The following is a 26,255-nucleotide window of genomic DNA, read 5'->3' on the forward strand; positions in this document are numbered from 1 at the left end:
TTTAATTGTATAGATTTTGGTTAGTTTTATTTAACAAAGTCTTTCCCTTCAATGAAAGGGAAATGATCATAACATCTATATAAGGCCTGCATTTTTCAGTAGTCTCATAAATCTAGAGGGCTTAAACAAATGCATTGGTGAAAATTGGCAATGAGTCTTAGGCAAAGGCAACCAAGTAAAATTGATAAGAATATATTAAGAAGTGGTGTCCCGTCCAGGGTGTAACCCCCTCAGCCTTGTGCCTAATGCTTCCAGGATAGGGTCCGATTCACTGCAACCCTTCTCAGGACAAGAGGTTATTAAACTTGGATAAATGGTACATAAGCAACCCAATAATAAAAATGTGTATTTATGTGAAATACCTGAAGTTAAATAAAGGTCTTGAAAATGCATACTGTTCATACTATTAAAAAAATTCACTTTCTTTTGCTCTTGTGCATTTCCTCACTCAGCGGAATAGCATATAAATAAATACGTCTTCACATATGAGAGGGTGCACAAAAGACTGTAGAAGCACATGTTATTTATGCTACTGTATTTTGTATTACTATAATGTTACTAAAGGGAAACAAAATGACATTGATTTTTCTGATAATTTCTGTCACTCAGAGAAATAAATTTGGGCCACGTATAATTATAGAGTACATTATGTGTAAAGTTTGTTGACTCTATGGTGTGGCACCTGGATAGCTTAAGTCATACGTGAACCTGCCTCCCCAATGCCTCTATAATTTGCTGTATTGTAACCAAAACTCACAATGATAATATTAATTATAGTAAATGGCAAGGTGTAAATATTTATGCTTCGTTAACAGTACAAAAAAAGGCTCTAATTCAATTGTGCTGTATCTTCAGTTTCAGCTGTACACGTGTGTATAGTGAAGTGATAATAAATATAAAGAATAATTATGTCAGGTGTGTGTTGATTAATCTTCATAGACAGACGTGCAAGAGTTTTTTTTTGGTAATAAGGTTTAATAAATTTTTTTAATGGGAAGCCTATACCACACGTGTAATGTATCCTGGTTCATATGCTGGAATGTGATAAATGGATTGTAATCGAGAATCACGTGTTTGCATCCAAATCTCTCCTGTATTGTTCTCAGAAATGTACGTCGGTTTGGAGAAAACCGTGCGCGAAATGATTAAATGTATGCGTATATAAAGTGTAATGAGTCACGTGTCCAACTTACTACATTTCCCGGCAAGGCTTTTTTTTACGCGCTATCGTCACAGTTCGGGCGCTTCGACGCCATTCTCTTTGGCCCGCCCACTCTTGGTTTCATCTCGAACCGTTTCCTTGCGCCGCTACCCAATCGCAGAGCACGTTATTTCCACGATAAGCGGCGGACTGGCGGTCATGTGCCAACATTCTCCTTTCTGAATGGACAATGTTGTGTTCGTGGTACGGTGACGTCGGCGTCTGGCAGCGAAGGAACGAGAGAGGGGGGAACCCGAATGGAAGCCATCGGCGCAGCGCAAACGGCTCAACCGAGTTTGAAATAGCCGACTGATAAAACAGTTTCAACGGTCCAGGGATAGAAAACGTGACTCGTCCAAGACGAACGTATCACAGGGGTCGCCGCAGTGCTCGAAGTTACCGCATCTGGCGTCGAGGCGGCTGCCTGGAACCTTGTTTATATTGTGGAAGGAGGCTGAGGGGGGAGAAGGCCCAGTCGGTGCGGTGGAGAGCTGCGGCCGCTCCGGAGTGAGAGTGCGGAGGTTCGGCCTGTTCGAGCGGCCAGTGAGTGACCCAATTTCTGCACTGTCGGTTTTGCCATTTCTGTTTCGTCTGCTTAAATGATTTGTTGACCGTTTGGAAGTGGGGCGACGGGCTCCCCTGTTGCCTCGATTGGAAAAGCCGCTTAGCTTAGCGCCGAGCTCAGCGTGAATAACGTGGAAAAGAGCCGCTGTCACCCCTGGCGAGAAAACTGGTGGCAAAGATACGGTTTGTTTTAAACAATAATCTCTTACTCGCCGAATACACAGCAGTTCGACAGTTCTCAGTAAGTGAGTTGGTATTTTTTTGGTGGAAACTGAAACGCGTTTTTGCCGGTTCACCAAGTTAGCTAGCAGGAATGTCGTCCTGGAGCTGTTTCTACTGGGCAAATGGTATTGACACACTGAGAATTCAGTCGCTGATTCTAATACCTCTCAATAACCGCGTTAATTGTGGCTTCAACGTCATCATGTCGCTAATTTAGCTGCTCTGCTTGTCCGGTGTTCGACATGATTACATTCAGTTTCAGAAAATGTATTCGTAAACAGATTAGTTTACAACAGTTGCCAGTTCAGTTGGTGATCGGCCTTCTGTGTTAGCATCATTGTGATTATATAAGCTCAGTCACTGAGTCAGTCAGTGTCTCTTGCTAGCCAAAGTTTGCCTTGAAAACTTGTTTTTTTAGAAGTTTTCTGTACTGTTAATGAATAAATTTTAATGACGTAATAACAAGTTATGTTTTCTTACGCTTTTTTCGTGGTCATTTGCCTGTCCGTAACTCGAACTGCTCCTGCACTATTTAAAATTCTCTGTGGTCAGTTTCCCCAATGCGTACTAACTAAAACGAATTGTATCCTTTAGTTGTATAGTTAGCCTTTCATATCCTATTTATTTTATACGTTGTTGGTCTTTTTGGAGCGTTTTGCGCTACGCAGGTGACTTGTTTACCGCTCCCGCGGTGCGGTCTGAGAGAGGGCGCATGCGTACTGCGCCGAGGTACCCCTACGCGAGCACTCACCGTAACACGTGACGTCACGGAGTTTGGTGCAAATAGCAAGAAGTGTGAATATCTGTTACTTGTTTATAGATATAATTTGTCATATACAATACTCATTTTAGGTGCTTAAAGAATATGTGCCGAACACGTGTATTAAGCGTTTGTGTTTTTTCAATACTTTTTTGTAAGCGACTTAAATCTACTGTTAGGTAATGAAATACAGTAATTTCTACATGGCAGGGCATTCTAGGCTACTGTATTATTTCAAGGTTTGTACTAAATCCAGTGTACAATAGAAGGACTGGGAATTTAAACTGGCAACCCTCAGATTACAAGGTGATGCTCTGACCACCACAAGGTTTGGATTGGAATTTGGAAGATAGCAATTGAAATATATATGCATAGTTAAAAGCTTTTTATCTTATTAGTACATGAAATCCAGATTGCTTTGTAATGTGCACAAATTAAATATTTTTATTTTATATGAAGTTGTGCTCTGACAGATTTTGGGAAATTGCATAATAAAAAATGCATCCCTTTGGTCAGAATGACTTCAGATGGCCAGCATTGTCATTATCAAAAGCCTTGAGTATTTTCATAAATACGTCTTTGTGTGGTAGCAGTTTGCCAAGGAACAAAAGTACAACAATTCCCCTGCATTGTAATTACATCATGATTTCATGTAATTTTTTCTATATTTTTTTTGGCAGTAAGGCTGCACTTCTGGAGCAAAAAAAATAACATGAAATGTAGTACTTCTAAGAGTGACTTTGGATGTGCTGACCTAGATTTTTTTTTTTTTTTTTTTCCCCCCCTCCTCCTAGAGAATATGAAACAGACGTCACAATGACATCCCGATTTGGTAAAACCTACAGCCGGAAGGGAGGGGATGGGAACTCCAAGTTTGATGAGATCTTTTCTAACAAGAAGGCCACCCTCAGCACTAAGTGGGGAGAGACCACCTACAAGGCAAAGGTGGGCTCTAAGAGGCCAACTTTCAAGCCTGAGGTCAGCGAGCTACCAAAGCGCTCCCGCCAGGGTGAGGATGACCACTCCGATGACCCCTTTGGTTTCGACAGTGATGATGATTCCAGGCCTGTCACCTCACGAAATGTCCCCCAGCCGAGGGCATCTCCTGCTAAACCTGCAGAGCCCACCCGAGCTGAGAGGCTGCACACACCATTGGAAGCTAACAGCTGGCTTGGCCAGCTGGCTGGTGGGGATGCTGCAGCCCCAGGGCGGGGTGCCGCTCTCCTGGAGGACAACAGAGTGGTGCGTGGGATACAGGAGGACAGCAACAGCAGGGTCACGAACAGCAGCGCTGCAGGTAAGTTCTGTGTATGCCTCAACTCTGGCCCAGCTTCAACTTCATCTTTGCTATCACATTAATAAAAAGGGCACACAATCTGCTTGCTGACTGAGGCGGTAACAGCACAGGTCCTCAAACAGGCATTTGGTGAGAAAGTATAATTAGAAATTTTGTAAGCAACATGACACCAAATTAATACAGAACTTCCATTTGAGCTATAGATACTTTGCCATGGCGTTTGTGCTGGTCTGCCCCTCTTAATTGGAGTAGTCTTATTAAGTTGATGATGTAAAATGTCAGGCCCAGAGAAATTGATGCTAGCTCTCTTATGAACGATGGAATCTACTAGATATAAACAAAAATGTGCTCTTGCTCTAATATGCCCTTGTTGCAAATAAATGGCAAACATTCAGTATTTTAAATATGCACTCATAGATTCAAATGAACTGCTTTCCTTTAACAATGTGTCTTGACTAGGAAAAGGTTTTTTCCTTTGGCTTTCATAAAAAGAAAAAGGAGGTTATCACTTTGGTTACATTTTCTTCATTTAGCCTATGCTTTCCTCCAAAGCAGCTTACAATGTTAGTCTACCTACAGTTATTTACCCATTTATACAGCTGGTTAATGTTACTGTAGCAATTTTAGGGTAAGTACCTTGTTTAAGGGTACTACAGTCGGTTGGGGGGATCGAACCTGCAGCCTTTGGGTCCAAAGGCAGTAGCTCTAGCCACTATGCTACTAGCTATCCCCAGTTGGCAGGTTTAATGAACATTAGTCGAAACAGTCAATCATTTGGTGAAAAGTAAACATTTCAATTGTACCCTGTGTATGGATGTAATGGGGCAAACAGACTGAGATGAGTCATGTAGCTCCTTCTTGCTCTGCCTGGAGGACAGGAGATGAGGTAAACACAACAGGTCCAAGTCGGTCACAAAGAACTCCATGCATATTACAGTCCACATCCAAGACTGCGCACTGCTTTAACCATGAAAGGAGGTGAGACCTTTTGATGATATCAGGTGCTAATTGCATGTCATTGTGAGGTCCCCCACCCCACTGTGGGTGAGTATCTAGTGGCATTTGCACGTGGCGTAAAAACAAAGTGCAATTAAGTGGAAAACTGTAAAAGGTTATGAAACACAAGATAGTACAACTGTACCGGGATGTTTAATTGGCTGTCTCTTTCACAATTGTGCGTCCATCATCTGCAGCAGCTGGGTAGAAAGAATAAAATGGACTGATCAACAAGAATGAGAATTGGTCAGGTATGATAGTCTGGCTGTTAGTTTTTTGGAAACTCTTAGCTCAGAGAATAAATATTGTCTGCCTTTCCATGGTTCACCTTGTTAACACAGCGTAATTGTTTCCCACCCATTGTTTTGGCCACAAAGCCTTGAAAGCTGTAATTCGAAAATGAGTATGTCCTCAAAAGTTTGCTCAGAAGAGGGAAAAAAAAAAAAATTTCATTTGAGGCTGACTTGCATAGGCAGGTCACCATGCACCAGCATGGGGATGCCAGGAATCACTGTGGGATTTTGTAAAGCATTGGACTTTGGACAGATTGCTGGTGGGATGGCAACTAGCCAGCAGGGACAGTAATGCAAAATAGATGCATTGCAAACCCTGGGCTCATCAATCCCCATCTATACATCTGGATGATTACTGGGGCAGTCCCGGCATGCACAGCTGGATGCTTTCGTTGAAGCATTATTGAAGTACCTTGCTTAGCAATGAGTCCCTTCCAGGGACTATAACCTGGAGTCTCTTGCTTTGGTCAAAAAAAAAAAAAGAAGTATCAGAGAGGGGTGGCTCAAATGATTTTTCTGTTCAAATAGAGTAGGATCAGAGGATGTGATTGGAGATATTAAAATTTCTAGGGGGTAGCTGTAGTTAGAGCTGCTGTCTTTGGACCCAGAAGTTGCAGATTTGAATCCCACCTTCAGCTGTAGTACTCTTGAGCAAGATGCTTACCCTAAATCGCGCCAGTAAAATTACCCAACTGTATATTTGTGTAAATAATTGTAAGTCACTGAAGAAAACTCAGCTAAGTTGATAAATGCAAGTATCTAAAGTAAGGTAAGCCTCACAACAGTACTTGGTTTCCTGGATTAGTCAAGCTGTTAGCTTGGGAAGAAGTGTTTCACTGGAAGTTAACAGCACCGCATTGCTTTATAATGGTTTTATACCATTACTTAACTTAAAAGGTGGAACTTGCCGCAGGAATTTGTATTTTCCACATTTTAGTTGATCTCGTAATTGAAACTTTTAATGTAGGCTTTTGGGTTTTTCAGGAACACATGTTGGATTTCAGGCTTCTTACTCATGGCAGGAATTATTGGAATAAAAAAAAAAAAATCAATATGTCTGAATTAGAAATTTGATTTTATTTACCAGCCAAGTTGAGGTAAATGTATACTGAACTCCATCAAGGAGTAATCAGCTCTGGGGTGCTGAGGCTTTTAATGAGGCCAATTCTTTAAAAGCTTATTTGGAATTAAATGATGGTTCGCTAAAGCTCGGGTACCTGTTGAAGTGTTTTTGGGACTTCTGCAGTACAAGACGACGGTGACTTAAAAAGTGAAATGGTCAAAATTACTAATGTTCTAGAAATACTTCCTAATGATCTCCCAACTACACATGTTTATGCTCAATGCTGAAATATTTCCTAGAAGTTTGGAAGAAATTCCCTTTGGTTAGTAGGGACAACTGGTTGTGTAAAGGTTAGAGCCCTGGACCCAAAGGTTGCAGATTTAAAGGTACGTTGCATCTCACATTTATTTATTTGCTTTTCTCCAAAGCAACTTCCGATGAACTCTATGTGGTGTTATCAGCCCACACGCCTTATTCACTGCAGTGACTTACACTGCTAGATACACTACTTACAGTGGGTCACTCATCCATACATCAGTGGAACAGACTCTGTCACTCACACACTATGGGGGAACCTGAAAAGCATGTCTTTGGACGGTGGGAGGAAACCCACGCACAAATAAGGAGAACAGGCAAACTCCACACGGACTGAGTGGGATTGAACCCACGTCCTCTCACGCCACTCAAGCACTGTGAGACAGCAACACTATTCGCTGTGCCACTGTGCTGCACCCCCTCTATCTGCAGGTACCTTTGAGCTAGGTGCTTCCCCTAAAAATTGCTCCAGTAAAATTACCCAGCTGTATTAAGAGGTAGAAATTGTAGGTTGCTTAAAATTTGCTTTGAAGGAAAGCATCAGCTAAATGAATAAATGTAAATCTATTATGAGGGGCAATTATAAAATACCACATTTCAGCCAATGGAGGCATCCTATTTCTTGTGCCCCTTGACCTCCTTGCCTCCAGTGCCCTTCAGACACAACAGTGGAGCTTTCCAGCACAGCTGAGTTCTTCCCACCCCAAAGAGTTGGAGCTGTAGGGTGGACTTTATAAATAATTGTAAGTTGTCTTGGAGAAAAATGCTTCAACTAAAAGAATAAATGTTAATATGGGTAGGCACAAAATTTTGTAGTACAGGAGAGCCCCAAGCTGATTAGGAAGGAGATGCAAGCAGCAATGATTGAAGAACAGATGGCTAGGATGGTAGGGATACAGCATCAGTGAGCACAGACTAGGTGGGAAGAAGTACTTGAATGTAAGGTCTTGTGAGCAAAGACCCACTGAATTAGATTTTCATGATGTGCTACCTAGCCCGTCCAGTCTGTATAGCTGGGGTAATGTGATTCTGCATTATGTCCAAAAAGAACAATGATGGAACACATTCTCAGCGATTGCCCAAGGGTTCTGAGTGAGGTCCACTATCACTGGAGCCACGACCAGGTGCTCAAGGCTGTAGCAGTCTGTCAATGTGAGGACAGCACACTAACAGTTGCTAGCTGGCAAGGCAGGCCATAGCATTTGAGACGGAAGGTGGAAGATTGGAATCGGCACCCGGTGTCAATTCAGGGGTCCTGGTGACTCCGCAAGATTGAAATGAATGAATTTAGGAAGGTAGCTCAGGTTTCCAGCTGCTATCGTGGAGACATCTGAGGCCGGCCATTCAGAAGCTTCAGAGCAAGTCATCATGTCGCAGCTTATGGTTTCTTTGGAAGAATGCATGGAAGAGGATCAAAGAAAGAAAGATGCCGAGATGTGAAGAACTTGTGGGGCAGACGTTCTCAAAAAGCTAGAGGGCAACATGTGTCCCCATTGAAGTCTAGTATTTTAAAAGTGTGCAACCTGTAGTATGTTAGGTATTACAGGCAGCCGGTGTATGTTCCAGGAAAGTGGAGGAATTGTCTTGCCTTCAAGCTTCTCATCAGTTTTGAAGGTGAACCTATAATGTTTAACTGAATTCCTGAAATGCTTCTCTATGCTGTGTTTTTGTTTGTGTGTGTGTATGTGTAAATATTGTTGAATTGCCTCTTCCCTTTTGGTGGATCTCCACTGTGGCCTAAACCTAGTTTTTATTTCAATTGTTTGATAAAAGTAATGAATGTAGGGGGAGTATAAGGGAACCTTACCTTTTTCTTTAACATTATAAAAAGTGTATTTAAACTGGTCATTATAAAATGGCTGCTTTATTTGCAGTGTGTGTTTGATTAATTTGAAGTGTTCTATGTTTATTTTGCCGAAGCAGTGTTACAAATGGCAAAAGTGCTTGTTCGTTGGTGTAATGGACAAGTAATTCAGTGACTGAGCTGTCATGGAATTATCTGTTTTGTTAGTCAATTGAGCTGATCTTGTAAGAGTTGATTTATGTCCCTTAGTCTTTAGTTAAATTGTTTTGAGTTAGTCATGAGCATAATAGCACATTTTTAAAAATTATTAAACATGTACATGTTGACAGAGCATATAACTTGTTTAATGATGGAAAAGCCTGCATGCAGGTAGTAATGCAATGTACACATGTTCATATGGTGGTATGTACCAAATGGTCTGTGTTTAAGAATCACATGTCTGTATTCAAATCTCTCGTTCTGTTGACGTAATGCAGGTTTTGTATTTTTCTCTGAGATGTACATTGCTTTTCAGAAAAGTGTCTGCTAAATGAGTAAATGTGTGTAATTATTTCAAATACACAATGGCTCACTATAGCAGTTAACTTGTCACATTTCAGGTAGTAGTGTCATGGTTTCTTAAGCTTTTGGTGTGATGTTTCTTTGGATGGCTATCTCCGCATCAGTTAATGGCCTTATGAAAATAAGGGGAAATCTTGGTCTTTTCTTAATGCTTGTTGGACTCTTGTAAAGCAGATAACTGGTTTAAATGTCTGAAACAATGCCTAGTAGTTTAAAGGTAGGATTTTTAAAGTTAGCCTTATGTGGTCATGAGGTGGTGTCAGTCTGTGAGGGAAAGCAATGAGCATTTTAGAGTAACACCCTCTTTAATAACATGTAAGTGATGCAGTGTTTGTCTTTTTTCCTAGTTAATGTTAGGGTGTAGCTTTTATTTGCTCTGTTCCTTTTGAATAGTGAATGGTCTGCTCCCCATTGTGTCAGATTATCTAATTATTTGTCTCCTTATCATGTTTCAAGTTGTCATGCATGTATATGTGATCAATTAGAATGTAATGTTTGTTGACAAGCAAACACACTATGTACATCTTAAATACACCAGAATGCTTTGCAAGATATTCACTTTCCAGAGTGTTGACGAGTTAAAAAAAAAAAAAAAAAATCGTAAGTTGACCCGAGTGCATGTATGAAAAGGGAGACAATTCAGTTAGATTGGTGACATGCTTAAAGGTGTTCATTTTGACCTTGTCCTGGTCCATGTTTCTTCCCCTTTTATTCATTTGTTTTCATAGATTCTTTTATTAATTTAATGTGAAGCTTAAACCTAGGCAAGACAATCAATATTAATGCAACATTTTCATAAGGGGTTCCCCTAGTCAGTGGCTCAGAACATTACTTTGAAACCTGAAATTTGAGTGTATCTTTCTCATTCCTCCTCAGCAGCAGTTGAACCTGAGAACTCACAGCTCTGTCTCATGTGCTACTGAGGCATGTGTGAATATGTGGAAATGTGTGGAAATGTCCTTGATGTGGTACTCTGAGGAAGCTCTTCCAGTCAAAACTGATTTTTCTGACTTTTTTTGTATTATAACAGACTGAAGGAAAGTATTTTCAGTGTGAGTTGCTTCTTGATTTACCTCCAACAAAATGGAATAAACCAGTCCCTTGCACATTTTATGATGCACTGTAGACCCGATGTAATGCAGGTGATGGGGTGGTCCAAAATTTTCTACTGCTTTGTATTTTTATTTTTTTTTTTTTTTTTAAAAAAAAAAAGAGAAAAAATGGTGGGAGGGTATCAGAATTAGTCTATCCTGTGTTTTATGCACCTACTCGGACGATGAAAATCGGTGCAGCAAGTGGTAGGTAACAAACTAGGTTTACTTGAGACTTTCATGTCTGCAGCTATGTCTTTCTCTTAATGTAATGCATAAATTGTACCTTTGCTGAGATGTACGTCGCTTTGGACAAAAGCGTTTGCTAAATGAATAAATGTAATGTAGGGGTCAATGTTGCATTGAATTTATATATTTTAATATCTTTTAATTAAAACTTATGTTTCATGCCTCTTAGTAACCACCAGCTTAAAGGGTGTAACTACAAATAATGATGGTTACACATGAATGAGTGAGCGCAGTGATGTATATGTGGTGATCGTATACTTATTTTCAGTGCTGGTAGAGGGGAAAAAAAAATGCACATATTAAAAAAAAAAAAAAAGTATACTCATTAATTAAACAGTGATTAAAAAAAGTAAAAACCAAGCCATGAAGGAACTCTCAATAGCCCTCCAAGATTTGTCTTCATTCAAAGATTTGGGAAAGGGTTTAAAAAAAAAAAAAAAAAAAACTGCAATCCTTTGAAGGTTCCTAGGTTCATAATGGTCTCTATCATTGCCAAATGGAAGAAGTTCATAACCCCTATGACTTTGCAGAGCTGAACTTCCAGCCAAAATTGGTATTTTGAGCAGCAAGACTATTGGTCAGTGATCTGTAAAAGTACCTGTTGGCCACCGTAATAGAGCTTCAGAGTTCCTGTTCACAGATGGAACTTGTCAGGAGTATAACTATCTTTGTAGCACTCTTATCAATCAGGTCTTTATCGATTTGAGTAACATAGCTAGATGTAAGTTTGGAGTTGGGTGATGTGGCTTACAAGACACTGAAAGCATGAGAAAATAGACTGAGACAAAAATTGGCCTCAATGCCAAATTCCGTGTCTGGCAAAAAAAACAGGTACTTCATCACCTGGTTAATACCATCTGTACATTCACGCATGGTGGTGGCAGTATCATGCTGTTGAGATGCATCTCAGCAGCAGGGACAAAGAGACTAGTCTGGATGGAGGGAAAATTTTAGAGCTAAAAACAGTTTCTTGGGGGGGGGGGGAAACCTTCTCCAACCTTGGACAAAGGCAAAGATTCACCTTTTAGCACGACAATGATCTAAAGCACAGTCAAGACAACTCTGAAACGGCTTTGCAAGAAGTCTCTGAATGTCATTGTTTAGCTCAGCCAAAGCCTCTCCTTGAATACCATAGAAAGTCTGTGGAGGCACCTGAAGATTCCAGTACACTGATGCCATCTAACTTGACAGCTTGAGAAGATGCTCAAGAAAGAAAGGCAGAATCTGCCTGCATCAAGGTGTACATATCAGGTAGAAGCATACCTAAGAAGACTGAGCTGTACTTGCTATGTGTAGTCCCCCAAAATGCTGAGTAAAGGGTCTGTATATTTTTGTAAAGGGGATATTGTAGTTATTTTTACTAAATTTGCTAAAATTTCTAACAATGCATGTTCACTTTGCCATTATAAGGTATTAAGTGTGAACTGATGGCAAAAAAAGAATAATTTCAGTCTATTTTGGAATAAAGCTACCACACAAAGTGTGGAAAAAGTGGATGAGTCTGAATACTTTCTGAAGCACTATAGCTGTGTACATGAAATAGGGAGGAGGGACAGTATGCTCATTCCCCTTTATTTAAGCCTTCCAAGGCACTAGGAGAATGTGTACTTCGGAGAAGCAGACTGGAGAGTCTCTGCCAGAGAGAATATGCTTCCCAGACCTTCCTAATGCCAAGTCCCTCGCTATTATCCCTCACCAGTCACCATTTCTGTAAATAGCACAAATGAAAGCACAAGTTTCACGCACAAGTTTCACACACACCTTGAGTTGGTTGTCAGACCTGCTCTCTAAAAAATCCAGGATGTCTCAATAATTTGTGAGTTGTTATATGTTAGTAGTAGTTTGATTTTGTAAAGACTTAAAATTACCCTGGTTTGATTCCCATTCCTGGTGCAGTACCATTGAAACACTTAACCAGAATTGCTCCAGAATAAACTACCTGGCTATATAGATAGTTCAGCCACTGTAAGCAAGTTATAGTACTTGTCATCTGAATCACTAACAATTATAATAAATTACAGTTATTTGTAATATTGTAATAACTGTAATTAACTGTAATAATTTATTACGCTGGTGCTGCAGTGGCACAGTGAGTAGCGTTGCTGTCTCACAGCAGCTGGGTGGTGCGAGAGGACGTGGGTTCGATCCCCGCTCAGTCTGTGTGGAGTTTGCATGTTCTCCCCGTGTCTGTGTGGATTTCCTCCCACAGTCCAAAGACATGTTGGTGAGGTTCACCCATAGTGTATGAATGATAGAGAGAATGTGTTCCACTGATGTATGGATGAGTGACCCAGTGTAAGTAGTGTATCTAGCAGTGTAAATCACCTTGGTGAATAAGGTGTGTGGGCTGATAACACTACTTAGAGTTTGTTGGAAGTTGCTTTGGAGAAAAGTGTCTGCTAAATGAATACATGTAAATAAATATATTTGGTGTTTCTCTGGTGATGGTAGACTGAAAGGATGCTTGTTATTGGTTGACATTGTCAGTGTAATAGGAGTGTTTTCCCTTGTTGCCTTACACTGTATACTTAATTTTCTGTCAGAAGTTGTGTTCTGCAGTGTTGTTAAGTCTTCCATTGAGTTTATTCTATTTTTTACCTTGTTTATGTCTTGAATGATAGTTCTAAACCAATAAGGGATAGGAACTGTGTTGTGAGGAATCACTTATGCAGGATAAAACACATTTGTTTGTAGTTGTACTATCTTCTGTATCTGTCAGAATCATGTGCAGGACATGTATGGAAGTAAGAATGACTGTGTAATGGGCAGAAATGCCATTATGCTGAATTATTAATCCATTGTAATAGAATGTGGTGTATATATATTACACAAGCCAGTTTACAAGTTTTTTTCATTCTAGGAGACCTTTTTATGTGAGGGATGGGTGTGTTGTCTGTCTTTAAGAGAATTTGAAGGCCAGAAACAGTATTTTCAGATGAGCTTGGCTATCTAAGCTTTTGCCTGTTTTAAATGTCTTGCAATCTGGTTTTTTACTGAGTGTAATTCATGTGGAGTACTTGGCCTGTGTGAGCACACACTTGGTTTCCTGAGTTGGTTTCCTTGGAAACACAATCTCATACTTGCCAATTGTCCATGAGTAGGCAAAGCTCCCTGTACGAACGAATCCCTTCTCTGCAAACAAATCCCTGTATATAAAGGGGCCGCTTACTACAGTGTATCATTACTATGAATGCTTGCAGAAACTGTCTATTTCACGTTTCCGTTTTAGATTTATTTTTCTTTCTCTGATGACTGAGACCATTATGGTGGGTGATGAATCTTTTGGCTCAAGGCATGGTAGCTACAAATTCTAGGTGCTCTTGTAGTTTTTGGCAAACAAAGGCCATGGAAATCAATAATTCTCTGATAATTCTGAAGTATTAAGTGGCAGATGTTTGTGTATGGCATTTGGTGTTGGCGCAGAAATTGACAGCCGTTTAGAGATGAGTGGCTTTGTGCCTGTGCGAGTGCAGCTGTTGTGCAGTTATACGCTGCCCTGTGTTACAGTGGCATGGAAAGCTTTCTTGACAGGTCTCGCACTCCTTTGTGCACCTAATCTTTTAGTCTTGCGGTCTGAAAAAGTCCCCTAACCTGCAAATGCTCTTCTTTCTGAGAAGCAGGCCTGCCCTCAGACAGGATGTCCTATGAGGATGTTTTCACTTGGAGCTGTTCGCTCTGTTTCCTATTCAAGAAAAATACTGTGGAAATGAACAATATTTGTGGAAGCCACAAAAATAATATTGTAACTAGCGGAACATAAAGCTTTTCGAACACATTTGAAACTGTGTGGGATTTGTTGTATAACAGCTTCATAGTAGGCAGAGCTGCGTGTCATAAGAATCCGAAATATGTATGTTTTGTTTCTCCTTGCTCTGTATGTCCAATCGCTCTTGTGCAAAGAAGAGTGCTTTTCGAAACTGGTCATTGCTTGTAGCTTTTTTTTTTTGGAACGCTACTCCTGTTCCAGCCACAGGCCCAGTCATATGAATAGAAAAAGTATTAGTAAAAGTAATTTGTTGCATTCTTTGTGTGGGACTGAGTACAAATCATGCGCAGAACAATGTAATGTAATAGGCCGGCAGAGTTTCCGATTGTGCCCTTCCGTGCTGAATTTATTTTTCTTTGTGTGTATTTGTCATCCACACCAGAACCTAATCTTCTGTTGTCTGTTAACATGGAAGGTCTGTTATCGTCAAGATTCACTTTATGGTTGTGTTTGTAATTCAGTATGCAGCACCCAGGGCACATAGAAAACATGTTACTGTGGGAGGTGGAGCAGCTACTTGGGACCTCATTTATAAAACAGTTGTGTGGACAGGTTTGACTTGTAATACTCCAGATCTTATCATGAGCACCAACCTAAGCTAATGCTGAGATTTTTAAAACTTGAAACTGACATGAAAATGTCCTTAGCTGCATGGAAATCTCGCACCGTGCGCGTAACTTGTGGGTATGCAGCTGTAATGTACACAGCGCTTTATTTAATCTGCGAAAGTGACAATATTTATCCCATGCCTGTGTTTTTGATGCAATCATCTGCTTACTTTTATTTTTAATTGTAAGAAAGAATCAGAATTGTAAGTAAGACCCTCGCTATGTGGGTTTTTTCCTTTCTGGCGTCAAAACTGGCTTTCTAACAAATGTCCTTCTGCAATGTGGCCCTTTATGTTTGCTGCTTTAGCAGGTCTGAATGTGAAAATATTTACAGGCCTTTCTGTCCTTGAGCAATTGGTTGCATAGGCAGATACTAAGTTTATAGTTGATGCACATTGTTTTTGCTGGACTATAACAAAATATTTATTCTTTCAGTTCTGAAGCACTTATTTTTCTTATTCAGAACTTTTATTTGTTTTAATTTTGGAGCATTTTTATGTCTTATGCAGGATAAACAGTGAACAGTAAAGTTTTTCCAATGCCTACTTCTATTCCAGATATAGGTTCATGATCAACTATTTGTTGTGGAAGTACTCACAGTCATCTTTGCTTTCTCCCCAGGTAAAACACGTTTGGGTGAGAGCACTGGAAAGGACAGCTACTCCTGGTATAAAAATGTTTCAGAGAGTGATAAAAAACCCGTTCCTCAGACCACCACCCTAAAGACAGAGGCCAAAGACTCGTATGCTAGTTGGAATTCTGTGTTGGGTTTTTCGCCCTCCCCCAGCTCAGAGGAGGTGGACTCTCCTGCGACATGGTTGGATAGTAGCGATACAACAAAAAGTGAGGGTACCTCAGACCTGGGTGGGGACCTCTCTGGCACAGCAGAGAGCGGTGAGCTCGGCGCAGCCCAACCCGAGGTACCCATCGACCCTGCTGACTTTGAGGACCCCTCCCAGGCTATTGTCCGGCCCCCCAACTGCCGAACGTACCACCGGCCCAGCAAGGCGAGGCAAACTTCAGGGATGGATGGATCAGAAGGCAAGCCCCCTGGCGCTGGAGGAGGTCCGGGCTCCCTGAAGCCAAGCAGTGCAGCGGATGGCAAGGCCAGCGGCAGGGGACGAACAAGGGACTACACCGTGCTGCACCCTTCCAGCTTGTCTGTGTGCAACGTCACTATCCAGGACTCGATGGATCGAAGCATGGACGAGTTCACCACTGCCACTCCTGCTGATCTGGGGGAAGCGGGCCGTTTGAGGAAGAAAACGGAGGCTGCCCCCGACAAACCAGCCAGGTGCCTGAATCATGCCTTAGTGTAAATGAATGACTAGAGTGAAGCAGAGTGAGCCTTTTCCCTCTGGGTGAAGGTGCATACCTGGGTAGGCTTTGCACGTATAACAAAGGCTTTTTTATGAAAAATCAGAGTTACAAGAAAGTGTAATTTGTACTTTAAAATTTGCATAAAGAGAAAATGAGAAATGTCTGACAAGAACATACATTTCAAGTCAATGTACCTTGGTGATATGGAGCGCTGTACAAGGAGAGCAGCTCCCCTCGATGTGGTCATGGCTTCTCCAACAGTTGTCTCATGGGCATGTGCCTGTGAACGGAAGCATCTCAGCAACCTTGTTACTTTTTATAAACTGTTATAATAATGAGCCCTGAAGCAAAAAATTTTAACTTGGAAGTGATGCAACACGTTAATACACACATACATAAACGATGTGCAAGTTACCGATTCAGTTGAAAAACACCTCTTTGGCCTGTGGGAGGAAACCCATGCAATCACGAGGTAGCTTTGACATGCATGCTCAACAGTTTGAGCAGGATTCAAACCCATAACCCAGGAGCTATGAGGCACCTGCTGTGCCATAAACAAAAAAGGAAAAAATTATAAAAAGAGCAAATAATAGAATAAAATGATGAGCTATAGTACATGGTTGTACTATTTCCACAACATGCATTTTTATGATATCTTGTCAAAGATGCAACAGACATTACTGTCACACATGCATGCAGTTAACCCTGCATCGGGTTAGTACCTTGCTTAAGGGTCCTATAGCAGGAGGTAGGATTTAAACTTGGGGTCCTTCAGGCATAAGGTGATAGACCTAACCATTGCACTACCTTCTGCCCCTACAAAGCCCCTCTTATGTCCCTGAACTTCCTCATAAATGCAAGTAGAAGTATCTCTATCAAGAGTACCTTGTCTCACACCCAGCGCTTGCAGGTTAGACTCAGGACCACCACAACATTGCACAAGCAATTTCTGATGATGAAGATGAAACATTAACAGACAAGCTTGAAGTAATTTTTGCTAGATTTCATAAGTATGTTAGCATTTTTTGTATTCATAAATATATCTTATATTTTGTTTCATTTTGGTTGATGGTTTTAGTTCAGGAACGGAACCCCCCGTAAGAAATAATGGCTAATAAACTCCCTTACAATAGGAATTTGCCCACCTGCAAACATTATTTCACAGGGTAAATTCGACACATTCCTGACATAATGGGATTATCTTCAAATTCTGCCTCACTTGTCTTTTTTTCTTTAGCTCGTATATATTTTTCAGCTTCGACTAAGGTGGGATAACTTGAAGGCAGATGCATGTGAAGGTTGTGTACAAACAGCGAGGTGCATTGTTTTCACTACATGATGAAATGTTGCAGGCTATGTAGCAAGTTATCTGCTGAGTCCAAAGTTTGCTGGAGGGAGCAAGCGTTCAGTTGCCCCGCATTCCGAGATTACAGACGTATTCACCTTCGAGTTTCTTCCAGGTTTCGGCCTACGCAGAGCAAGTCCAAGAAGGAGACCAAGTTGGAGTTCTTTGGATTCGAGGAAAATGAGGGGCAGGAGGAGGAAGGGGACCCCGCCACTTCAGGCAGCACCAGCTATAAAATCAAGTACTTTGGCTTTGATGACTTGAGTGAGAGCGACAGTGATGACGGGGACGAGGGATCCCAGGCAGTGGAGAGGAGGAGGGCACAGAAAAAGAAGAAGGTAGCCATGGCGGCGGCAGTTCCGGCAGCTGCCGTTGATCTGGCTGCAGCACCTGTGAGCGTGGACAGCCCCCAGCCTAGTGACTCCCAGGACAGCCAGGCCAGCACCAACACAGGTGGGGTAACAGGCCTCCGTCCAGACCCTTCTGTAGCTTCTGCACAATCAGAACCATGTAAGCCATCTAAGCTGATCCAGGAATCATATTCAGCCATGGAAAAGGGAATACAGATCCCTACATCGCTGCAGTAAAATTCCTAGTTTCAGTATCTTGTTCTTTGTGTAATATATATTGTCACGTTTTCCCTTTTATAATAAGACTCCGGAAATACACACAATTCAACTTTCCGTGTCTATTTGTAGGCGCCTTTACAATCGGAGACTAAAAGCACTCAAGTCTTGGCAATTCTGCAGCAATATACAATGTATCTTAGGGCGGCACTCACTCATGTCCCATGATGCATTGTGATATTGGTATTTATAGCTATGAGCAATGTTCCTGTGTGCAAGCAAGAGAATAAAATAAAACTGGGCAGCTTTGCCAGACACTGCAGGCCTTTCATTAGTCACTTGGGGAGAGTCATTGAGTCTTACAGATAGTGGGCTGAGGGGGGAAAAAAATCTCTTTAAAAAGCAGCTATCAATTACCCAATTCGTTCATAAGATGAAACTGCAGCATAGACCAAGCAGAACGCACCATAACTTGAGTACATTTATATTGTTCTCAGTGAGTAGAGAATGCCATAAGAATTTAGTGTTATGGCAGTGTAGTTCTAGGGTCTCCTGTGCTTTCTTTAATCCTTTAAGTATTTTACCTCTAGGCCTTAATCTCTATGCTCTGAAAAGCCAGGTACAACAGTTGGAAAGCTAACTGCTGTCATTAAGGAGCTATTGGCTCTGTAGTGAAATTCCTCTCGTGTTTCTGTTTTGCTCTAGATATTTTCAAATGCCTGCTAAATAGCTTGAAATGGAGAGAACTTGATATTATTTATTCTAATTGACATATGCTTTGGGTGCTGATAATGTGAATAATTTTTGAAGGAACTGATATATAGTTTTTTGTTTTTCAAATTTCACACAGTTTTTTAGCTAAAAGTAAAATGTACTTACAGCTTCGCTTTAGGCTTTAGTACGTTTTTAGTTTAAAAGCTGCTATCTCTAAAGCGTCCATCCCTCTTTGCTGGAACCCAAGTCTTAAATTGGCAACTTAAGCATCGTTCACTTCTATGTGTCAGAGTGGTCTTTAATGATAAGCCCTCTAGTGGCAAAATTCTTACTTTTGTGTATGTGTTTATGAAGTGGAACAGAGTGGGGTTTTTTGTGGCTCTTCTCGAGAGTTATGGATAAAGCCACTGCTTGAATATGTTCTTCTTCTGACTTTGTGGTTCTTTTTGTTTGTTTCCTTGACACCTTTCATGCTTCCTTCCAGACATTCTAGAGTCCTCTGAAGAACTCTGTTCTGGTGCTCATGAGGTGCAGAAAAGGCCGGTGCAGGTCAAGCAATCAGAGAAGTCAAAGGAGAGCAGCAGGAAGATCTTCAGTGGTCCCAAGAAGGTAGGCAGGCAGAATAGTTTGATTTTAATAAACAGGAGTTCCCTCAAAAAAACTTAAAAAAGCAGGTCATCTATTATGTGAAATGTTAAGTACACTCTTCCCCTGCCCTATGAAGCTAATGCGTTCCTGAAAGACGCTCTGTAAGGTGAACACTCATAACTCAAAGATTTAATTACCATTCATTTCTGAGGCACACATTTTTATGTTCCTGTGCACCAAGACTTACACCCATTTATGTTAAAATATCACCATATCCATAAAATGGACACATACTTTAGTTTTCATTAGTTATCTTAATATAGCATAGGAAGGCAGGTTTATTTCATCAGTTACTCTAATACCATATGGCTGTTTACCTCGGCTTGTTCAGTTCTTCCGAAGCCGTTGTGTACCATGCACTTCACAAAGCATGTTTCCTCCAGGTTACCCAGCTTTACCCACAGTCCAAAGGCATGTTTTGGGTGGATTGCTCCCTATAAATTGCTCATAGAAAGTGTGTCTGTGTCGTACAATGGCCGGCTGTATCACTGCACTGAATGAGATGTTGGGAGTGCAGTGCAGTGCATCTTCTGCTGTAAACCACTGCTGAAGAATTTTGCACACGTTTCAGGGTCAGTGCGGCTTCGCCTTTATTTTTTGGTGGGTGCAACGGTGGCAAGCAGCGTGCTGGGAGATGACTCAGTAGAATGACTCTCCGAGCAGTGCAGGCATTGGGTTTTTATTATTAAATACAAAAGACTGGGGGGCGCGCTTATCAGTCTGCAGCACGTTTTTGGGCTGTGATTACTAGGGCATCTGGCGTATGTGAGGTAACTGAGCACGTTCTATAACACGATTCAGTACCTCTCCACACTGTCTTGGATAAAGGTGTCACGGAAGTTGCTTCGGAGGAAAGCACCTGGTAAATGAATGAATGCAAATATCTTGTGCACATAATCCACTTTCTGTCCTTGTAAATGTGAAGTAATGCCTTGTAAGACGAAGCAGGTGTATTAGCCTCCTTATGAAATCGAATTATTGTAACTCGACTGGGTGTATCTTGGGGGTGAATTTTTTTCCACTCTTGTCATGAACTTGGTTTGCTCTGTTAACTGGTATGTCAAGACTGCATATAAAATTGGCAGAGGTTTGTGAGGAGCCTAGAGACTGTTAAACTTGTGATTAGATTTGAAAGGTTTCATGTGCACCACTAAAAGGGTTGATCTTGCAGTTTGAAATCGGTTGTTCACTCAAAACTCTACAGTCAGGATGGTTAATTTTCAGCAATAAACCTTGTGTCCTAGAAGACAAGATCAAACTAGAAGTTCTTTTGTCTCCATGTTCAGATAAGTGGTGGGGTTCAATGGTCCAGACAATGTCGTACGTATCCACCTGGCTGTTTTTTTCCAGCGTTAAACATGTTCTTTGAACTTGTGCATTTGCAAGAATATTCAGTTTAATGAAATGAATACTAAAAGGAATGATGGTGAATTATTGCGGAAAGAATTTTTGTTTTGCTTCTGTCCCTAGACGGGTGAAATTTGGAAGAGTTGGTATAATACAAATGTTGTTAATGTACCAAAATGTTAAAGCTTCTGTAAAGATGAAATTTCCCCATTATTTTATGTAACAGTTTTTGGTTTAATTCCCTTACTGCACCTGTTGCCCCAAATGGCCCGAGAGTTCTGTTGCCAAAGATTCATAACAGTTGATGGTTTCAGTTTTTCTAAAGAGCTGAAGGCTATGCCCTCTTTATTTACAATGTGCTTTCTGCTGCAATGATAGAAGTTAGAGATTGAGATGAATAAATTCCACCCTGCTGTATTAGGGTATTTGGATGTCCTCAAAGGACCCATATTCAAGTCCAGCCTCCTGCTGTCATACCCTTAAGGAAGGTATTTACCCAGAACTGCTCAGGTATAAATTATTCAGATTACATTTTTGGTCACACTGGAGAAAACTCTGTGCTATATAAATAAATGTAAATCTAGTATGAAATATGTGTTATGCCACTCACTGTTAATTCTCACATATTTTATTCAGGTTTACGATGTGACATCAGTTGTAATAAGATAACTTGGTTTTTACCTGGTCCTATACTGTGTGTATGTGTGTGTTTTACAGGAGAGAGAGATAGTTTAACAAAAAAAGCAACTCCTGTACAGGCAAATGACCTTCAGGGGTTGGGAGATGTGAATTTAGCTTAGCACTGATACATGGCACCAGTGTTGGCAGCCTTGTTTGAAAAGGGGAGTTAGGGTTGGATTTACTGCCGTGTGTGCCAACCCCGGCCATCCATTCATTCAAAAATCTCATTCCGTGGAGTGCTGATGACTCAGTTGGAGTCATCATCCTGCCCATTAAGGAGGCAGGGCCAGTATGGCTTAATTGGACTTGTGGCACTATGAGTCCCAACTCTAATTGTCTGTGTGTGTTTTTCTTCCTTTTTGCTTTTTCCGTAATATCCCAGCAACGGTCCCTAGTCGACCGGGGAACCCACTGCTTTATAAAGCGTTTTGCCTTGAGCCAAGGTTCCTCTCTGTATCCAGTGGCTCTTGTCTCTAATCAGTCCTGCTGCTTGCTCTTCTGAGATTTGGCTTCTGTACCAATTATTCCTCAACTTAGAGTCCCCCCTACCATTTATTTCTAATGAGAGGATACTGAAATTCTTTCTTTATCACTATTTCATCCGTGTCCTGCTGTCAAGGGAAACTGTGTCCCACTGCTGTTGTCAAGTTTTATTGAACTGCTCTCATGGTAATCATTTTAGATGCTAATAACATTTTTGCTATACTTATCCCTTATATTCTCGTGTGCTTCTATTTATATTTCTACCCAGAATTAATAAGACAGTATTATTATTATTAAGCCAAAAAATTAGCTATACTTGGATCAGCCTCTGTTGCCTTGGTTTTACCCCTTTATGAATGTGGGGGTTGCCCTCATTGTGGAGTTTGTAGACAATTTCTTAAGGTACTGGGTAACATCCCGGTTAAGGTGAATGACAAGGAAACTGAAGTTTGTTGGTCTGAATCCCAGGAGGGCACTGCTGCTGTGCTTCTGGGCAATATACTAAACCTGTTTTGCGCTAATTAAAATATTCAGTTGTATAAATGGGTAAAATACAATTCAATGTTATTCATTCTGTTAGTGAAATATAGTTTTAATTAAATGTAAGCAGCAATCATATGCTATGATTGTCATTTTCTTAGAGATCCAGTATAAAACATGTATTTTATTAGTTGTCAGTTTTTTCATTATCTCTTGTGGTCTGTGAAATATTTATATTTACATTTATTCATTTAGCAGATGCTTTTCTCCAAAGCGACACACATTCCAGAGAAAAATACAATGAGTGCGTTACATTAGCAGGAGAGATTTGGATGCAGACATGCGATTCTAGAGTATAGTTAGTTTCTCAGAACCCACCATATGAACCACAATACATCACATCAGTAACTGGGTATCATCTTTCCTCAATTATGGCTCTTGCCAGTGGTCAAAAAAAACCTTCTGCAAGCCTAATAATTATATCTGTGTGTTGTCTTGGGAAACTTGGAAGGTGTTGTACATTTAATGGAAGGTACTTCATTAATGGTTAGGTGTTGTTTGGATACATTTATCCAGTGAGTAAGTAACAACAGAGAAAATTGTCTTGCAAAATGTTAATTTTAAAATACATCAACTGAAAATAAGCTCATGCCTCTGTGTTGTTTGGTTCCTTACTTTCCCACAGTCGCCCACGAAAGCAGTATACAATGCCAGACACTGGAACCGGCCAGAGCCTGAGGATCTGCCCCTGCCATCGCTGTCCCGGTCGCACACTGCTCCGGTAAGCTCTCCCACCCACAACAAACCCTGTCTCTGCTGTACCAAAAGGAGAAAAAAAAACTGTAAAATGCACCCTGTTGCCCTCTAAAAGCCCCCATTTATTTACAAAGCTATGCTGAAGTGCAGCCAAGATGACAGAGTAAGCCCCATTCAAATGAGACACTGTACATGTGGTGCTGCTGATGAAATGTCATATAAAGCACATCCAGTGATTTCTAGGTGCCTTCTGTCAATATTTTAAGGTTATTCTTTAAAAAAAGTGGATTTATTTTCAGTACATTTGATTAGTAGCTTTTTTATACTTCCCAAGTCTATATTATTAGCGGTTATTACTGTTGCATTTAAGGGTGCATCATATACACTTTTGCCTGACTTGGACCTGCTTTCCAGTTGTCTTAATCTGCTTTTGTTCAGTACCCTCAACAGGTTTGGATGTGTTTGCCTGATGCTTTGGGAAACTCTTGAGATGCTTCACTGATGGCACATGCTGTTCTTGCAGGCCTGTTTATCAGGGGGGAGCAAGGAGACCAACTCGCATAAAGATGAGGGGGTGTTCAAAGCTCCCCCACCGCCCCCCAAAGTCATTAAGTCAGTGACCATCCCAACAGAGCCATACCAGGACATCGTCACAGCACTGAAATGTAGGAAAGAGCACAAGGAGGCGAGTATGATCACATGAGCTGGTCTGAGACTGTTTATGTGGGTGTGCATTGGCTCTTTGAAATCTGATGTGGGATTAAGGCCAACTGAAGGTTTGATTCAGTTCCATGCTTCGGGACCCAGTCAGTCATCTGCAGCTTTTTGTAGTTGAATCTTGCCAGAGCTTTGGGTTCTGCCTTTCAACCTCTTACCTAAAGTCTATTGCACAGTATTAAACTGGGTCTTTGGTTAATGTTAAAACCTTCTGTACTGTACTGATCAGGTTTTCAACTCCTGTTTAAACATCCAACAGTCTGAGTACTCAGTAGGGAGGCATGAAGTTCAGTTACAGTAATAATTAGTCCAGTCAGCGCTTAAATGCTTTACTAGAATCAAAACTTGCTCATTCCCAGATTCTCCATGTCTTGGATTTAGCACTTCTGTCATAAATCACACATCATGTGCTGTTTGTCACCTGTTTGCAGTTTAACTGCACATCTAGTTGGGCTAGATTAATGCAAAAAGGCTTTAGTCAAGATAAATGAGTCCCAACTTCTTGGTATGAAGAAAAGAAACCTTTTTCCAGAGCAAGCTGGTGTCTATTTAAAGTTTTTATTTCTAAACTGAATCATCCGTAGTTATTTCCAGCTGCCTAAACTGGGTTGCTTCTCCTAATTGCTGTCCTCTGCTGAAATCCTCTCTAAAAATATAAAAAGATGTCCTGCATTGCTGGAGTCCACCTGTGACTTAATTTACTATTCTATTTTGCCTTTGGCTGTTCACCAATATCAGTTTTTTTTCTTCTTTTTTTCTAATGAGCAGAACTGATCTTTCATTTTAATCCATTAGGCAGTTTGGTTTTCAGAGGACAGGGACCTACAGCATTGGGCCAGAAGCACCAATACCAGCACGATATGCAAACGTTTATGCTCTTTGAACCCGTTGCCATGGACGGTTTAATTGATTCAAAGGAAGTCTAGAATGGCTGTGCTTTTAGCCAAATTGCAAAGTGTTGCTAGGCTAATGGCGAGTAGTGCAGAATACTTTATTACTGTTACTAATTGAACTATGAGAGTCATTTGAGATTTGTTAACAGAGGACATGCTTTGGGTTTTCAGTGTTGTATGTAGCTGCTTCCATACTGAGAGAGCGCGATCTTTGACCTGAGGAGGGTTGTGCGTCTCAAGGAGATGTAATAGACCTCTGCTGACTGTATTCCTTTTTACTATGTGTTCATTTTTCTGGGGTGGGTGTGCAGCTGTACACTGTGGTTCAACATGTAAAGCACTTCAATGATGTTGTGGAGTTCGGGGAGAACCAGGAGTTCACGGACGACTTTGAGTACCTAGCTACGGGCCTCAAGAGCGGCCAGCCACTCAACACGCGCTGCCTTAGGTAAACACCTGTGGCTGGGCAAGCCCTGACTGCCCAATCCGCTACTACCAACCATAAAAACACCTTTCAGGGCTTTCAGGCAGTTAATGGTGCAGCTCGCTGTTGTTCCTTTTTTCTTCCCTTCCAGCATCATCAGCCTGGCCACCAGGTGTGCCATGCCCAGCTTCAGGATGCACTTGCGGGCTCGGGGCAAGGTGGCCCAGGTCTTCAAGACCCTGAACGATGCCCCACAGCACCCGGTATGACTCAGATGTTTGCTGCTCTCCCCATGCCCTCCTCACACCCAGCTTAATTAAACCCTAAAGCAGGATGCTCTCTGCCTTCCTGCACCTCTGCCATGCTTTCTTGCACATTATAAATTCTTAATGTTGTTTTTCTTTATTTAGGTCTTGACATCGTCATGGTTATCTTGAATTTAGAATATTGACAATAAAGCCAGAGCGATGTGTTTGGGTACTCTAAGCATATAATACAGTTGATGTCAGCACAGTACGTTTAGCCTATTAGGCAATACTTCCAATGGCTAACTTGTGAATTTGATGCATTCAAATAAATTCTCCTTGAGGGTTTAACACAGAGAAAGCGAAGTAACACTTGAAATAGGCGCTCTTAAATAAAACTTGGCCTCTTTTCTCACCATATGTGAGGACTGCTGATGCCATGCCCTCCATGGCCTTATCTCTATGTGGCACCTTCACCCCTGCCCTCTGTGCTTCAGAACCTGGCACTGTGCACGGCCTCCCTCATGTACATCCTGAGCCGAGACCGGCTCAACATGGACTTGGACCGGGCAAGCCTGGATCTAATGATTCGGCTGCTGGAGCTAGAGCAGGACAACACAGCGGATGACCAGCTGACTTCCCGGGAAATGGGCAGAGTGAAGGAGAAGATCCGCAAGCTGTGTGAAACGGTCCACAACAAGCACCTCGACCTGGAGAACATCACGGTGAGAACATCCTTGGCCATTTTGTGTGTCATCGTTTCCCTTTCAACTTGAAGTATTAGATATTTGTGAAAACTGTAATTTGATGATTAGATTCAAAGTTTAAAATTTATATTAGCTGCAA

The 26,255-nt window shown here is 41.2% G+C and overlaps 1 protein-coding gene across 1 annotated transcript in view; it reads left to right on the plus strand.

Annotated features, from left to right (window-relative positions):
* Positions 1-1,442: 1,442 nt before the first annotated feature.
* waplb (WAPL cohesin release factor b) overlaps positions 1,443-26,255 on the plus strand; it is a 34,175-nt gene continuing 9,362 nt past the window's right edge. Inside the window, exons 1-10 of the mRNA XM_029248755.1 lie at positions 1,443-1,744; positions 3,542-4,044; positions 15,412-16,084; positions 17,571-17,908; positions 19,220-19,344; positions 23,060-23,155; positions 23,654-23,815; positions 25,052-25,188; positions 25,316-25,427; positions 25,907-26,134. Of these exons, the coding sequence (XP_029104588.1) occupies positions 3,564-4,044; positions 15,412-16,084; positions 17,571-17,908; positions 19,220-19,344; positions 23,060-23,155; positions 23,654-23,815; positions 25,052-25,188; positions 25,316-25,427; positions 25,907-26,134 (2,352 nt within the window). The 5' untranslated portion in view covers positions 1,443-1,744; positions 3,542-3,563. The remainder of the gene's footprint in view (positions 1,745-3,541; positions 4,045-15,411; positions 16,085-17,570; positions 17,909-19,219; positions 19,345-23,059; positions 23,156-23,653; positions 23,816-25,051; positions 25,189-25,315; positions 25,428-25,906; positions 26,135-26,255) is intronic.

The sequence above is a fragment of the Scleropages formosus genome, chromosome 24, assembly GCF_900964775.1.
Source record: "Scleropages formosus chromosome 24, fSclFor1.1, whole genome shotgun sequence".
Classification (NCBI taxonomy): domain Eukaryota; kingdom Metazoa; phylum Chordata; class Actinopteri; order Osteoglossiformes; family Osteoglossidae; genus Scleropages; species Scleropages formosus.